This window comes from Gobio gobio (genome assembly GCF_949357685.1).
Source record: "Gobio gobio genome assembly, chromosome: 15".
In the NCBI taxonomy this organism is placed as follows: Eukaryota; Metazoa; Chordata; class Actinopteri; order Cypriniformes; family Gobionidae; genus Gobio; species Gobio gobio.
Window position 1 is genome coordinate 22,461,936 of NC_137108.1, and position 18,182 is coordinate 22,480,117.

The 18,182-nt window shown below is 37.4% G+C and overlaps 1 protein-coding gene across 1 annotated transcript in view; it reads right to left on the reverse strand.

The window, feature by feature from the left end:
• Nucleotides 1–18,182, reverse strand: part of col14a1a (collagen, type XIV, alpha 1a) — a 161,188-nt gene that overhangs the window by 43,692 nt on the left and 99,314 nt on the right. Inside the window, exons 25-31 of the mRNA XM_079836357.1 lie at nucleotides 16,328–16,402; nucleotides 12,004–12,143; nucleotides 9,239–9,362; nucleotides 4,376–4,519; nucleotides 4,024–4,188; nucleotides 1,744–1,782; nucleotides 570–708 (exon numbers count right to left, since the gene is read on the reverse strand). Coding sequence (XP_079692483.1) covers nucleotides 570–708; nucleotides 1,744–1,782; nucleotides 4,024–4,188; nucleotides 4,376–4,519; nucleotides 9,239–9,362; nucleotides 12,004–12,143; nucleotides 16,328–16,402 — 826 coding nt within the window. The remainder of the gene's footprint in view (nucleotides 1–569; nucleotides 709–1,743; nucleotides 1,783–4,023; nucleotides 4,189–4,375; nucleotides 4,520–9,238; nucleotides 9,363–12,003; nucleotides 12,144–16,327; nucleotides 16,403–18,182) is intronic.

The window sequence follows — 18,182 nt, forward strand, 5'->3', positions numbered from 1 at the left end:
AACAATTATGGTTGAGTGCTGCAATAGAACATGCACAGCCAGTAAAACAGATCTTTAACTTCAAGAGCACCTTCCACTAAAGAACATGTGTGAACTGTATCCAGAGCGCTGCCATTACCCTGTGAGTCATTGGCCTTTCTCATAATCACAGATGAGATTATCATAATAACAGTGTTGTAGTAATTCCCAGCTGCCTGAGTGCGAGTTAAAGTGAGGCTGTGGTTTGTGCGATTTACAGGAGAGGAGACCCTTGTGCTGAAACCTTCCACTGTAATAACAGCACTCCCCCTGAGCACAGGAAAGGGAACCTAATCTAAATATTATCACATGCTGGGGAGGAGAAGGAGGGTCAGTGCTCAGGGATCAGGCACAGAAGCACGATCGCTCTTTATGTTAACCCTAACCCTAACTTAAACTGCTTCATCTAGATTTGATTAAACTCAATATATATTATGGCTTCGATTTGACATGTGACATGTTACAGCTAACATACATTTTTCTAATTTCAGAGAGTTTCAGTTGAGCATAATGGTATGCTTTCTCACATACAGAAACACACACACGCGTACCTGGTAGGCTGGGAGACGAGGGCGTCCTTGTGCAACCGGTAGCAGGGGAAGCTGTTGAAAGTCCCAGGCTCCATTGAGACACCTTGCACACTGCTGTAGTGCTTCTCAACCAAACCAAACATCTCCATCATACGGAAACCTGCAAATGACAACAAAAAATGTCAAGTATGCTAATCTAAAGAAGTGTGTTTTTGAGGCTGCCAAGGCTGCATTTATTTGATTAAAACTAGTAAATACAGTAATACTGTAACATGTTATTACAATTTAATACAACTGTTTTCTATTGTAATATATTTTGAAATGTAATTTATTCCTGTGATGGCAAAGTTCAATTTTAGCATCATTACTTCAGTCTTCAGTGTCACATGATCCTCCAGAAATCATTCTAATATGCTGATTTGCTGCTCAAGAAACATTTCCAATTATTATCAGTTTTGAAAACAGTTGGGATGCCATTAGACCATTATTTCTTTTTTTTCAGAATTCTTTGATGAATATGTTTAAAAGAACAGCATTTATTTGAAATCAAACATTTTCATAATGGTATAAAAGTATTTACTATCACTTTTGATCAATGTGATGCATCCCTGATTAATAAAAGAATATTTAAAAAACACACTGACCCCAAATGTTTGTATAGTGGTATATGTCCATCAGAAAAAAAGAATAATTCAGGTGGCTTTTTTTATTTTTTGATGTCTTAAAGTGTTTTTTCTGTTAAAATACTTTGCTTAATATTTAAATTATAAATGAGATTGTAAATATTGTAAATATATACAATTATTAATATTTATAATATAAATTATCTTTTTTAAGCGTATTATTCCCCACAAAAGTTTAAACAGTGGCTGTGGCAAAAACATGGCCTGAATCAGGCTGAAACAACGGCTCAACCAATAGTGTGAGTTTAATGGTTTAATGGTAATGTTTGTCCATCTACTGAAAGATAGGTGGAAAATGTAAGCAAAATTAGGTGTGATTTTCTTTTTTCAAGATCTAAATAATTGTGTGAGAATTACATGAACCACTGGTCCTAATTAGGTAAAGGGCTTGTTAAATACTGACAGTGGATGAATAGATCTAATTCGTGAAAAGAAATCCTCCTACCGAGCTCACTGATGTTGTGTTTTATGTAGAGGTTACTGTGAGCCAGGTGCATTTATTGTTGTCTTACCAGCTAAAGTGTTCCCACTCATTAACACCGAGGGACAAGCTGTAAAAGAAAAACAGAACAGAGTGCAAAACCTATCAATTCCCAAGAACAAAGTGATTTTCGAAAATTACACGTTACATAATGATGCATTCAAATATTATATTTTCCTGAGCAGAGACCAATTTAACAGCAATAGATTTCAAACTTGTATTTTATACTTCACGTAAACTCATGTCACAAGGGATGGTTTCAGAGAACAGAAGAACAAAGAACTTAAAGTAATCCAAAAGCAATTATCCTGCGATATAAAAAATCTTTAAACTTTATTCGTCCTTAATAATCTCACAAAGGTAGGTATGTCATTGCTTGCCTAGTTGAATAATGTTAACCAGCAAATGTCAAACAAGGCACTCTATTAATTGTAAAGTCGCAATGAAACGGAAGTAGTGACAGATCTTTTTAGGTGAACTAAATTAATGCATATATTACCAGAGAATGTTTCACTGGAAGATCCAGTTATGGTTTTTTGATTAAACATTATGAGGTCAAAAACATAAAAAATCAATAAATCAATAAATAAACACGTGCACTGATTATTTGTTCACAGTAACAACTATAACATTTAGAAACTAGATAGGATGAATTTCCATTTCAGGCTGACTTTAACACTTTTATTCCCAAAGACTAAACAACGCAGTTTGAAATCGCCGGTGTTTCTTACGTCACAAACTACCTTGAAACAAATCGCGTCAACAACGGCTTTAGCATATCATTAATGTTGCGAAGCAGGGGAGTCTCGACAGAAGCCAGGTTATCCCAGTATATTTTTCTGTTAATATGAAAAATCGGGTTCATTTAGCAATATAGCGGGTGAATTATGTATATGATGTATATTACGATGTTATGACGAACTATATGCCTTTCTCCACTGACGTTCTAAGTTGTTAGCATTTCTTACACCATGTCTACACCGTTATTGCTTGCTTCACAACAGCTAAAGGCTGTCTACACTGTTGCAAAGCATTTGTCCTTTGTGTCAACAAGTCATAAATAGAACGAGACATCGGTTTACTGACGGAGATTTGTCGCTCGCGTAGCGCCCCATCCAGTGAAGACAACATCCCGGTTTATAATGGGTTCTATTGTCTTTTGTCACGTCGCGACGCGACGCTCACTTCCGGTGTGGACACGGCGTAAGGATGCTGATTTTTAGAAGGCAGCTGTCTGACTCTGAGATGGCGAAATACCTTTTTTAAATCAAAAGTTGTATCTGTTAACATTAGTTAAAGGGATAGTTCACCCAAAAATGAAAATTCTGCCATCAGTCACCCTCAAGTTGTCCAAACCTGTATGAATTTCTTTCTTCTGCTGAACACAAAGGAAGATATTTGGAAGAATGTTTGTAACCAAGCAGAGCCATTCACTACCAATAGTATTTTTTTCCCCCACTATGGTAGTCAATGGCTGCCGAGATCTGCTTGGTTACAAACATTCCACCAAATATCTTCCTTTGTGTTCAGCAGAACAAAGAAATGTATACAGGTTTGGAACAACTTGAGCGTGACTAAATAATGACAGAATTTTCATTTTTGTGTGAACTATCCCTTTAAGCAGACAGTCTACTAATACTCTAAAGAGAGTTAGTTGATAGGTACTGTATTTTCAAAGTTACTTATAGTCAGGAGAATGTCAATATAAATATTATCAGAAATTAAGCAGACAGTCTACTAATACTCTAATCAGTTAGTTGGCATGTACTGTAGTTACTCATAGTTAGTGGAATGTCTACAGTGGACCATCGCAATAAATGATGACCATTGTCATTTTTATTAACGAATGTTAACAAGGATTAATAAATGCTGTAAAATATATTGCTTATTGTTAGTTCATGTTAGCTAATGTATTAACAAATTTTAACAAATGAGACCTTTATTGTGAAGTGTTACCCATTACTTTTAAAAGACAAAGTCCTGGATCTGGTTTCCGGCATCTGTTCTCATATTCAGATAAATTCTGTGTCAGAGATTCTCTCTTCTAGTAAAAGGATATCACTTAATACATTTTTTTTTATTTTTATGAAATTGGTATCATTACTATTCTTACTGTGTAGCAACAGTTTTATAAAGGCAATAAGGCAAAGAAAGCATTACTATATTGTGCATTGTACCACCATTTAGCCATGATTACATTCACAATATAGCATGTACTGTATCTCTAAGATTATTGCTTAAAGCTAGCAAGTTCAATCACGTCACAGCGCACTGAAAGAGGAAGTTTCTGTGTATTCTCAAAGGGACGTACTGGCAGTTGCAGCCTCACAAACAAAAGTTATGAGCTGTTCTTCAATTTTCTTGAAGGCATCCAGATCGTCCACAAAAAACACATGTCTTTCGCTAGGCTTGCTGGCGATATTCACCAGCTCCCCGTAGTCAGCATCAGCGAAGCCAATGGCAAAGATGATGTAGCCTACAGTGAAACAAGAAAACGTTACTTTTATTACAGCATTTAAAGTTCTATTTTTAACATGACAGAAACAACCAAACCACTAGACAGTTGGTGTTTTTCAGATGCTGCTTGTTGTTTAAGCTCATTTTTAGATTCATAAGACATGAAAATGAACTCAATATGTTCAAGAAATATTGAGATTACTCACCCTCCATCTGCATCTCCTTGGAGATTTTGTTGACATCATCCTGAGAGCGCCCGTCCGTGAGCACCACCAGCACTTTAGGAATGCCCCTCCGTACGCCTGCGTCCTCGGTAAAGATGGCCTCTTTCACATGCTTAATGGCTCGGCCTGAATCAAGAGTCATAAACATAGATGTTACTGCCTCGTGCCAAGAGCAGGATTTACACCACTTCAAGGACTCTGGGTCGCCAACAAGTGATGGATTTTACAGGAACTTGCATCCTGACAGCGTGATCTTTGTTTGCCAGAGACATATTTTGTTGAAACTTCACGCCAGTACCTGCAGAGAGCTGGAATGATGATCAATGAGGTGCAAGAACAAAACCTTGGCCAATAAATAAATATTGAAAACGTCGGGGTCTGACAACAAATTTCCTTGAAATAAAGTGATGTTAAAATGATGCTGTTGTGACAAGTGGTTTCTGGTTCTTTTCCTTCTATGAGCGTTGCTCAAAAAATGTCTTAGTGTCATGACAGGATTATTGCAAACAGTCATGACATTTTCTGTTATTCATCATTTTTAAGACTTAAAATAAACAATGAGGTTGTTAAAGTTATATGACTGTTTAACTTTGAGGTACGTCTCCTCAGAAAAAGTGTTTTGTTATGATTAGGGGAGTGGGGTTGGTTGGTTAGAAGAGTTGGCGGACAAAGTGTTACTTTCTGGCACAAGTATTGTGAGAAAAAAAGTAGCATCTGAATGTTTTCCCTCTTAAGCCACTTACTGACCCTATCAAGCAAGATTTAAAAATGCTGACTTCTAGGTAACTTAACCAAGTTTCTGTCAAAACTAATATTTACAAAACAAATAAAATTTGATATATAATTTTTAATATAATTAAAAAATACAATATTTTGTAAGAGATGAGAAGCAGTTTTAAGTTTTATTAAGAGAATACTTTATTATTTACATACATAAAGCCTGGGAAATATGATGCCACCTGGCAAACAGCATTTGAAAAGAAAAGAATGGGAGAGTGAATGAATATCACATTGGATTTGATTTGGCACATGGAGTGTAATATAAAAATAATAATTAAATAATTGACCAGGCAATGGATTAAAAAAAAAAAACATTTAAAGCCTCTCCACTGATTATGTAAAAAAAATCATTATAAACAATTATTAAATATCATTTATTAACTTACTTTCTACAACATCCATTATGATGCCATAATTATCACATTTATTCATATATATATATACGAATTTAAAAAATATATTTATATTAAAAACAAATGTCGTGAGTGATTAGTGACTAGTTTAGTTTAAAATTATATTTTCTGTTCATCACTCTTAAAACTAAACCACTTTAAACTGTACCCATTAACCCCACAAGCTGTGTCAGACGAGGCCTTTTTTACATGAATTAACACATTTAGGAAACATTTTGTGAATGCTTTACCCAAGAACTTAAGCTTTCATTTGCACCTTGTTGGGTCAACGTTTGTTCCACTGGGGATAATTAATAAAGAACAGAAATTGTGCGAGACAACCCCAGTCTCACCTACTATTTTTAAGCTTCCAAAACGGCAAGTATTTAGCACAGAGCAAAACAAAGCCAGTCCCCTTATAAAAGCCACTTTTTCCATGACACGTCTTAGCCGTCATTCCCAGCAGACCTGAACTGTAGGATCTAACAAGCTGCACTGCACCCATTTCAACATTTTACCATTATCACCAACTTGGCACTTTGGGTGCAAGACATCAGCCAGGCTTCTCATTTCTAATTTGCATCTCTAATCATTCTGAAACGTCTCAGGTTTCCACAGGATCAGTGAGTATTAGACAAAATCCCCTCACAAAAGCTGCACTCTGAATAAAATATGGACGGGTGTCTGAGATGCTGCACTTTGACGATATATTGCGACGAATTGAACAAGGGGACCCTGTGGCTATGCCTGACTGACTTTTGAGGCTGCCTCTTTCTCTTTCTGGCTTTTCTTTAGCTCCTGTCAGAGGGAGACAAATGACGGACTAAGGAAGCAGACGGCAACGCCGTGTGAAGTGTGAGTTATTTTGTTTAAAAAAAGAAACAGGTGAGAACAAAAGAATTTAGACTGCAGATTGGAGTTGTGGCCAACGGTGGCCTCGAGTTGACGGGGGCAACAGCACTGCCGTTTGACTGACAGATGAGCACGACATCATGACTGCATCATCAGTCAAAAGTGTGCTTGGACTTTATCAGTTCATTTGGGTTTGTGAGCTTTTTCACTCTTGTTTGAGAGGAGACTAGTGAGTATAAATCAACTATAACCCCCACAGCATTTATAATTAATAATAATATTATACATTTGTGAATATATACACATTTAATATATATATATATATATATATATATATACACATACACACTGATCAGGCATAACATTATGACCACATTCCTAATATTGTGTTGGTCCCCCTTTTGCTGACCCATCGAGGCATGGACTCCACTAGACCCCTGAAGGTGTCCTGTTGTATCTGGCACCAAGATGTCAGCAGCAGATCCTTTAAGTCCTATAAATTGCGAGGTGTGGCTTCCATGGATCGTACTTGTTTGTTCAGGACATCCCACACATGCTTGATTGGATTGAGATCTGGGGAATTTGGAGGCCAATTTAACACCTAAAACTCGTTGTTGTGCTCCTCAAACTATTCCTGAACCATTTTTGCTTTGTGGCAGGGCGCATTATCCTGCTGAAAGAGGCCGCAGCCACCAGGGAAAACCATTTCCATTAAAGGGTGTACATGGTCTGCAACAACATTAAGGTAGGTGGTATGCGTCAAAGTACCCAAGGCTTCCCAGCAGAACATTGACCAAAGCATCACACTGCCTCCGCCGGCTTGCCTTCTTCCCATAGTGCATCCTGGTGCCACTTCCCACAGTGCATCCTGGTGCCGTGTGTTCCCCAGGTAAGCGACGCACACGCACCCGGCCATCCACGTGATGTAAAAAAGAATGTGATTCATCAGACCAGGCCACCTTCTTCCATTGCTCCGTGGTCCAGTTCAAGCTCGCCATGCTTTCGGCGGTGGACAGGGGTCAGCATGGGCACCCTGAATGGTCTGCGGCTATGCAGCCCCATACGAAACAAACTGCGATGCACTGTGTATTCTGACACCTTTCTATCAGAACCAGCATTAACTTCTTGAGCAATTTGAGCTACAGTAGCTCGTCCACAAGAGCTGCAGTTTTGGAGATGCTCTGACCCAGTCGTCTAACCATCACAATTTGGCCCTTGTCAAACTCGCTCAAATCCTTACGCTTGCCCATTTTTCCTGTTTCTAACACATCAACTTTGAGGACAAAATGTTCACTTGCTGCCTATTATATCCCACCCACTAACAAGTGTCACGATGCAGAGATAATCAGTGTTATTCACTTCACCTCATAATGTTATGCCTAATCGGTGTGTATATACAGTATACACATTATATATAATACTATAATACTATATATATATATATATATATATATATATATATATATGTGTGTGTGTGTGTGTTTTTATATATATGTTTATATGAAAATGTTTGGGTTAGTGTCACCATAAGCCACAAAAAAACTCATTTTCTGAAAACTTTGAACATCATCATCCTATTTAAATATTTTCTAAGTCATTTTAGAGAAACATTCAGACCTTAATACTCAGAATTGACTTTTTTTTCTTTTCAGAGTTTAAACACATTGAATGAGGCCAATCACTTTGATCCTCACCTCATCCTCTGCATATGAATGTATGAAAATGTGAAAATGCAGGCGAGGGATTAGCCCTAATACCCTCAGAAAATAAGTCATGCTCATGTTTCAAATGAGCAGTCCGCTAAAGCTGGGATGGATAAATGCACCAGGCTCATAATGCCTGGATCACACATGTCCACATGTATCTGCTCTCACCAATGAGGCACAGCAACTGCCGCCCACCCACTGACGGGGGGCTCATTGCCATGGAGAATATACCTTATACGGGGACGTTTCGTGTGTGTGAGGACACAGCAGGGTGGGGGCTGCCGTTCCTTCACCGTGTGGAATGAGAGGTGTTTCATTTTAGAACAAAGACTGACAGCTAGACAGCATGAACACAAGCGCAGGGACACACCGTGCTGCTCACCGAGCTAGAGCCGTGCTGTTTTTATCAAACTCATACTCTGAGGTTCTTGGTCTAGAGCTTCTAAAACAGGACATTAATAAAGCGTGCTTGCAAGAGTATGAGGGTGAAAAAAATCTAGACACCCATATAGAGAGATTTCACTGCTTAAAGAACAGCATGAATTGCCATACTGGTACAGTATAGTAGAAGTTGGTTTATGCTGGTTAGTGATAATTTGGCCCAGATCTACCAGCATGCTTTTTACCAGGAAAAACAACAACAACGTGGTAATTAAAGGATAACCTTAAAAGCCATGCCTTAAAGGCTAATTTACCCTTTAAAAAAAAAAACATCCTTTATTATATGTCTGGGTTTCCAGTATATTCAAATATCTAAACACAAAATGAGATGTATTTACTTGATAAGATGGTCACACTTTAGCTTAGGGTCCAATTCTCACTATTAACTACGACCTTTGCCTCAATAAACTCCTAATTACTGCTTATTAATAGTTAGTAAGGTAGTTGTTAAGTTTAGGAATTGGGTAGGATTAAGGGATGTAGAATATGGCCATGCAGAATAAGACATTAATATGTGCTTTAAAAAATACTAATAAACAGTCAATATCCTAGTAAAAGGCATGCTAATAAGCAACTAGTTAATAGTGAGAATTGGATGCTAAACTAAAGCGTTACCGGAAGGAAGGAAGTATGGATGGATGGATAGAATCCACTGTGAGGATAGCGATACATGCCTGTCTTGGTGTTTCCTCCCTTGTATGTGATTCGCTGCACGGCATCCAGCAGAGCTTCCTTGTCGCTATAGGAGTTGAGCTTGAACTCAGTTCTGGCGTCATCACTGAACTGAACAATGGCCACCTGTCAGTTGTAGAAAGTAAGTTAGTACTAGCCATTTATCACATGGTTAAAAGTGACAGTACACCAATATCAGGAATTATTTCCCCCTGGAATTGATTTTAAAGGGCATTTGTACCTTTACAAGGGAATACTGTTTTCTTCTGTGTTTACTGTATAACACACATCATGATGTGCATTTACGCCTAATACTTCAAATCGATTATTGAAGGTTCACTGCAGTGTATAAACCCATAACTAGAAAGTTATTATTACAATTTAAAATAACTTTTCTATTTTTGCCATATTCCTGTGATGGCAAAGCTGAGTTACTCCAGTCTTCAGAAATCATTATAATATGCACTTTTTAACAATTTAATGTGCCACTATTAAAAAGTAGTAATTTCTTTAATAAAAAAAAGACCTTTGAACGGTATATCAAATGTTAGATAACAGATCTACGGACCGTTGGCTGAACATCTGATGCATATGGCACACTTATCTAAAAACACTTCAGGATTTTCAAAGTCGTCCTCTGATTGGTTGAATTCTACAGGATGTCCGTGAGACGTGTGTGTTGCGTTTTTTTACCAGTCCGCCTGGAAACAAATGCCATTGCGCCAAACTCCCTCATGGAAGAATAACGCCGTCGTGTTTACAACTCTGACAATGAGCGCTTACCAGGATCAACAAAATGCTGGATTTTCAAAAGTATGTGAAGTTCGCGGCTCCATTGTTGCAGTAAACTTGCACAACGTTCTTGAATTGATAATTTATAGATGCATGCCGGTCTGTTATTGCAGGGACGACTTTAAATTTTCATGCCCCTAAACATGACGCGGAACAAAACAAACTGTGGTTGCATTACATGTCAGTCTCTAGCTGCGATAGAGTCCAGACCTTGTGCCGTCAGTCTAAAGGTCTGGCTACGGGAGATTAGATAACAGATACAAATATCAGAATTCAAACTGTCAGAGAAATTGTCTTTGAAGGCTTTTTTCCCCACCACATTGACTTTCAGCATAATTTTTGCCCAAGCCCTAGGTAATTTTTGACCCTGCAATACAACATTTGAGGTTAAGTGTTTTGCTCAGTCACATAATAAACAAGACAATGTCACATAATGAACATGACAATGTTCAAACCTACAACCTAGTGATTATCAGCTCAGATCCGTAACCACTAGGCCACACTCTAAAGAGAGACACAAAAGCCATGTCATTATGCATGGGAGTGTTCTGATGTTGAACCGGTTTGAGCCAAGTCAAACATGTCTACTTGGCCTACAGCAGAGGACAGAACGCAAACATCTATGTGTAAAAGGAGACATTTATCTGTGCCGTGTTCCTCTGTTTACTTTAGCTCCTGCCCTTCAAACATGCTTGTTCTCCTGTTTTCACATCCCTTCTAGTAGATTCACCGCAGTGATCCCTAAAGCTGCTGATGGCTTGTGATGAAGATCTTCTGAATCCTGGACTGACATGTCTAGACAAAGGCTATTTTTATCTAATGTTCTCTCAGGCTACTAGGTTAAATGCTTGGTAGTGTGGTCTTCAGCTCAGAATAGCTATTCCCATGATCCCTCAGTCCAAAAAGCAATCTCTGAGGGAAGCAAAAAACCTTGCTGAAGCAAACCAGACATTATAAGTTCTAGAGCAGAGCTTGTAGAGCCAATGTGGTACATGACAAATTTACAATAGGCCCTACAAAATTTGTATGTAATTTATAAATATGTTTTATAGTCTATATGCAATTTTATTACAAATTTGTCCCTTGTGAAAAAGAAAAAAATAAGGGTACGTTTACACGACAACGATGTACTAAACTAAACACTAAACTTTCGTGTACAGACGACAACATTGTCAAACCGTTCCCCATTCACAATCCGCAAAAACACCTAAAACGCTGTATTATGCTGCCAGGCCAGTAGTTGGCGAATTCACCACTCATCGCTCAAAACGCCTGAGTTTTTATTCAGTGCTGAGTTCTGATCGCTCTCGTGAATTCTCTCATTAACACACAATGAGAGATTATTAAGTGTAGACAACTTTACTGATTTTGATGGAACGCTGTGAGATCACGAACTGAGATGAGTGACAGATTAATTGTGATTTTAAAGTGAACGCTTTTTCGTGCTTTCGGGGCTATATATATATATATATATATATATATATATAATCCATTGAATAAAAGTATTGTTTTTCATGCTGCTAAGATGAACGCTTGATTAATAGCCTATACATTTGTTTTATGATTTTTAACCTTTTGGTTCTTTTACATTTTTGGTTACTTGGATATTTAATGCGGGGACAGACACCACTCAGGTTTTATTAAAAATATCTTTGTGTTTCAAAGATGAACCAAAGTCTTCTGGGTTTGAAATGATATGAGGTTGAGGAAATAATTGTATTACATTTTTGGAAAAACATTACATTCAGACCATATATAGTATATTCAAGTATATTATTTCCTGTAATAAGTACTCTTTTCAAAATAGGCTAAAGTATACTTTTTCAAAAGGGGAGGGATTTGTGTTGACAAAAAAAAAATCACTTTTGATTTTATCTTCAAGGACATGCATTTGGAAGCTCAGCATGGTGGTCATAACGGATAAAAACAGTATGAAGTAGACTGAATGCTGGCAAATATTTTACGTGCAGCATACCTGTGTTCCCTCGGGTCCAATCACATCAAGTGCACCAGTTGTGCTGTATAGGAAACGGATAATCTTCTGAAAGTTGTCATCGCCGATACTCCAGGAGCCATCTACAAGGAAGGCCAGGTCTGCCTTGGCTGCTTTGCAAACTTAGAGAGAGAGAGAGAGAGAGAGAGAGAGAGAGAGAGAGAGAGAGAGAGAGAGAGAGAGAGAGAGAGAGAGAGAGAGCAAGAGACGGAGAGCGAGGAAGCAGGTGAAAAATCACTAGCTAAAATAAGAAATTCTCATTACTGTGTAAGCGATGCAGTACAACAGATGTCAAATGATTCCAAACACTTCCCCTTCTCGCTGACAGGATCTCCATCACAGCTAGCTGGATAAAACAACGAGGCTTAATTAATTCCCAGCTACCTCTGTTCTGCTCTGCCAGACTGTTGCTTTGCAGGATTTGGGGACAAACACATCAGACAAACTGTCAGTAACCTAAAACTGTGCTTCATGTGGTAACATCTAAATGAACTGGTTTTATTCAACATATTATTTAGTGACTGAATCAATCTGAATACATTAAAGGGTTAGTTCACCCAAAAATGACATTTCTGTCATTAATTACTCACCATCATGTCGTTCCAAACCCTTAAGACCTTCGTTCATCTTAGGAACACAAATTCTCTCTGACCCCTCCATAATAAGTAATTAACACTTTCAAGGTCCAGAAAGATAGGGAAAAACATTGTTAAAATAGTCCATGTGACTCCAGTGGTTCAACCTTAATTTTATGAAGCAACAAATTGTTGACTTTATTCAACAATTTATTCTCGTCTGTGTCAGTCTTCTACGCAGTTTAAGTTGGCCAGCTCCTGCGTCAGCATCACGCGCATGCGTCTTGGTGCTCACGTGAACAGCTTCGGCCAATGGTAAGCCGACATACTGGTGTAGCGCTGACGTAACTTGGAAGTGCTGGACTGTATTTACTACGTCAAAAGCGTAGGAGACTGACACAGAGGTGAAGAAATTATTGAATAAAGTTATTATTTTTGTTTGTTTTTTGCACACAAAAAGTATATCAACGCTTTATAAAATTAAGGTTGAACCACTGGAGTCACATGGACTATTTTAACGATGTCTTTACTACCTTTCTGAACCTTGAAAGTGTTAATTACATTGCTGTCTATGGAGGGGTCAGAGAGCTCTCGGATTTCATCAAAAATATCTTCATTTGTGTTCCGAAGATGAACAAAACGGGTTTGGAACGACATGAGGGTGAGTAATTAACGACAGAATTTTCATTTTCGGGGAACTAACACTTTAAGTTATATTGATTAAATTGATTCACCCTATTCTCTAAATGCATTTTATTAATCTTAATGTGAACAATTTATTCGCACCTTTATTACAATTAACTGCAAGCTCAGATTCAGGTCTGCCTTCATTCAACAGTAAACAACCGATATCTAGAAACGGTCCCAGCACAACAGAAGGAAAAAACTATTTTTTGCTACTTCTGTTTCTTCGCGACTTTCAAGTCCCCATTTAAAAAGTTTTTTTCTTCTGGTGTTTTTAACAAATATTTCTTGTTTACTTATTAATTCATTTTCAGGCTATAAATATGAGCCTCCCTGTTTTATGGTGCATTTTACAGAGCATTTCATTGGTTGGACATACTAAACAAACAAGACCACTGAACAAGTCGCTATTTTGAGTCTTAACAAGAGTGGGACTGATCAAGACTCCTTGTTTGTGAATGAACTAAATGAATCAGGCATTGTGTTCATAAACAACTTGAAAATAATGGACTGGCATCTCATTAGGCCCAATTTGTTCACATCTCGTTCAGTTTGTCAATTTCAGTTCGATTTTTTGAACGGTTGAGCGATTCAGTGGCTTACTCAGAATAAATAAAAAGCACCCTTATCAGCAATCTATTTTTATTTCAAATAAATGCTTTTAACTTTCTATTAATCAAAGAATCCTGAGAGAAAAAAAAATGTTAAGCAGCAGAATCAACATTGCAAGTTATCAACATTGTAGAACCATTGTTTGTGAAGTGTTTCTTGAGCACCAATTCAGCATATTAGAATGATTTCTGAATGATTATGTGACTGATGACTGGAGTAAGGAAGAAATAACATCCTAAAATATATTAAAATAGAAAACAGTTATTGAAATTGTAATAATATGTCACAATGTTACTGTTTTTATTGTATTTTTGATCAAATAAATGCAGGGAGCATAAGAGACTTCTTTCAAAAACATAAAAAAATTGTTCCGACCTCAAACTTTTGAATGGTAGTGTAAACTGTAGAAAGGGTTACTGAATCAATCAGTGAACTAATCTGAACAAATATTTTAAGTAAACCTACTCATTAGGCCCACTGGGATGAATCGTAATCCCTATTATTTATTTCCTGTTGACATATTGCTTATTAAAGGTGTAGTGTGTAGTATTTATGAGGACGTATTGACTGAAACGCAATATAATGTTTTCAGTGGTGTATGAAGACCTTAAAAAATGATCCGTTATGTTATGTTATTATTAGGGCTGGGTATTGACACAAATTTCACGATTCGATTCGATTTCCATTCACAAGCTTTCGGTTCGATTACGATTCGATTCAATATCGATTATTGTGGATATATATCAGATACAGTACATGGTAAATTTTCTTGAGGAAAAAAATCTCAACTAATGCTGTAAATTATAGGCTACATGGGAGTCAGTTTGTACGACATTACTATAATATTGCAGGTTAAAATTAACTGATTTAAATACAAACATAAATTACACTCATGGATGTTTTTTTATAATAATAAAGTTATAATACTAACTTTACATTTACATGATCATATTTCTACTCCAATTTGTTTTTTGAAATATAAACATTTAAATGGTCATACAAACTTGACGGATTTATTCAAACATGCATTAATATTGAAGAACATTAAAAATGATAATGAATGTGTAATATGATGCATATATTTATCAAAATGCTCCTCTCTAGAGTGAAATTTTCTAGCTGACTAATGCATTTTTTGGAGACTGGATCAATTTTTTCTGAGGTAAATGTGACGTATTGTGACGACATATTGTTCAGAAGCTGTTTCACTGACGTCTGAAACACTGATTTAGTGATTACATGTGATGTGATAAGGATTTCAGTTCGTTATACTCTATCTTTTAACATACCTTCAGATGATCATTAATGTTTATTTCGCGCTGTAACTGATATTAAAGCGGAGGAGATGATCCATTCACGTGCCGCTTCTCTTGAACTTAGGCATTACAGCGATCTCTCACGGCACATTAAACAATGCCAAAACGGGTTATTTTTTTCGATTTCGTAACAAAATGGACGTAATTTGAAATCTGAGACTTTGTTTCATATCAAAAGTAACAAAGATTATTGCGATTTATTGGATGGGAGGTGCGCTACAATATCTCGTTCATTCATCAACTGAAAACTTGATGACTAATCGATTCTTGGGATTTAAGAATCGATATCGGTTCATAAAAATGAGAATCGATTAAAATCAAGAAATCAAAATTTTTTACCCAGCCCTATTTTTTATTACTTTAGAATGAGCCATTTCTATCTACATACACCGGGTCCCCTTACAGTGAAGTCACCATTTTGCGCCGTCATGTTTCTACAATAGCCCTAAACGGACAAACTGCTCTACAGAGCATTAGCTACTCTCTGTTGTCTTAGATGACATCTTTGTCCTGTGTTGGCCACCGTTGCTTCTCTATGTGCTTCGAAAGGGAGGGGTGAGTGGTGGAAGGTTACAATTTGCAACCTCACCGCTAGATGTCGCTAAAAATTTACACAGTGCACATTTAAAACAGCAAGTTTTAAGAAGCTATAACACACATGGACTCAAATCCACAAAATGTACAAAAAAGTAAAGTACAGGGAAAAGCATTTGGGTTAACTACTCAAGACGCCAAGTGATAAAGCCATATAAAAGTAACAAATAGATCTAATGAAGCATTTGGTTTCAGTCCAAGAAATTATTCAGGCGTTACTTTATGATGCATTAAACACCATTCGGTCAGACTGAAGCAAATCTATTTGCTATAAAGTGGAAGGTGAGGGATCTAAAAAAGATCTATATAAGGGGGTAAAATAAGATCTGTGTGCTGGAATCAGGTGTGTTGGAAAGGCTCAGACATATTTATTGAGAACGGGATAGTGGCTCAAAGAATAAGAAAAGGTTAGCTGTCAGCAGAGATGTACATTAGTGAAAGGTCACATAACACATAGGGACATGGCCAGGAAATAGGGGAAAAACAATGGCAGACAAACCAGCTCTTCCCACACCAATGTCCTACCTTCTTTGGCTGGGGGGATGGTAGGAGGAGGGATCGTGGTGGGTGGTGCGGTTGGTGGCTGGGTGGGTGCTGGAGCTACAGAAACAACAAAACAATACATAAACCAGAGCAAGGCCTGGCTGTCTTCACTTTATTAAACACACAATAAGATTTGTGATCTCAACGGAAACCCAATTGTAAAAGAAAAAGGACACACTGGTCTACTGACTGTAGTTCACAGTTTCTCACGCAAAGATTGAGTGTACTGTATGTTGTCAGGGGGGGATGTTGTTTTCAATTAATTGGCTGGAAATGACCTGTATCATCAAAGTGTTGCTACCGCCTAATTGACACGCTAACACAGGGATTCCCATTCAGTCAGTCACGTTTGACATTATGTCGATACTGATGTATTGGGCTCCCATGTGAGACCCCAATACACCAGTATCTACGTAGTCTCCGTTCCCTCCTTTAGGGAACGAGGGTTATATCAGCAGTGTTGGGCACGTTACTTTAAAAAAGTAATTAGTTATAGTTACTAGTTACTTCTTACAAATAGTAACTGAGTTAGTAACTGAGTTACATCATTATAAAAGTAACTAATTACCAGGGAAAGTAACTAATGTGTTACTTTTTTTTTTTTTAAATGTTTAAATATGTCAAATAACTTGATGCCCCCAATATTAAATATGTTAAATGAATGAATTGGACACTAAATAGAATACATTATTATTATAAAACATTGTACATTAATGTACACTATTGTAATGTTGCTGTGGGACAATGTGAGAGACACCTATCAAATTCAATATATCATTGTAAATATTATCAGTAGACCTACTATAGTGTAAATATTGTGTAAATAGTATCAGTACTTCTTTACTACTCCTCTGGTAGTAGAGCTCACGTTATCACCTGGGTTTTTAGCCACTAATATTGTGGCTGTGATGACGTGAGGCTTCATTAGATTAGAAATAGAATTACTTGCCACCGACGTGGATAGACTCTTTCTCCCTGGGCATAAGCTTCACGTTACATTTATGTAATGTTTATATGTTTATAAACATTCTTACCGTTCATCTCAACGAGGGAAAAGTAGCGCTTATACTTCCAGTTTGCGAAAGCTACCTTTAAAGTCGTTGGACTGCCATCGCTGACTGTGCAAATGGGTGTGCGTCAAAGGTGTGTGTGTGTGTGTGAACTCAACCTATCAACCTCAACCTTGTCTCCCACCCACCAATCATCATCAGTTATGTGTACCACCCAACCCACCCCCCAACACGCATGGCTAGCGCGCGCGCACACACACACACGCGCGCGCGTTGCAGGTCCGAGAGCCTGTTCGGATGAAAACCGCTTCAATGAGCTAAATTATAGTAACGCCGCATTTTTTTTCCTCAGTAACGCTAACGGCGTTGTAACGGAAGAAACAGTAATTCGTTTGATTACTCGTTACTGAAAAAAGTAATTCCGTTAGTAACGCCGTTTATCTATAACGCCGTTATTCCCAACACTGTAACCGAGATGTTCTCAACTCTGGCCCTCGAGATCCACTTTTTCAGTAGAGTTTAGCTCTAACCCTGATCAAACACACCCGAGAAAGCTATTCAAAGTTACTACTAGAAAGTTACTGGCAGGTGAGTTTGAACAAGGTTGGAGCTAAACTCAGCAGGAAAATGTATCTCGAGACCCCATACAATGCAAAAAAAAAAGTGTGTTTGATTAGGGTCGGAGCTAAGCTCTGCAGGACAGTGGCCCTTTAGAACCGAAGTTGCCCATCCCTGATGTATAGTATGTATATATATTAAAATATTTTATATATTCTTTATATATAATATTTTTATACAGTATAATATAAATTTACCTTAAAAGCTAA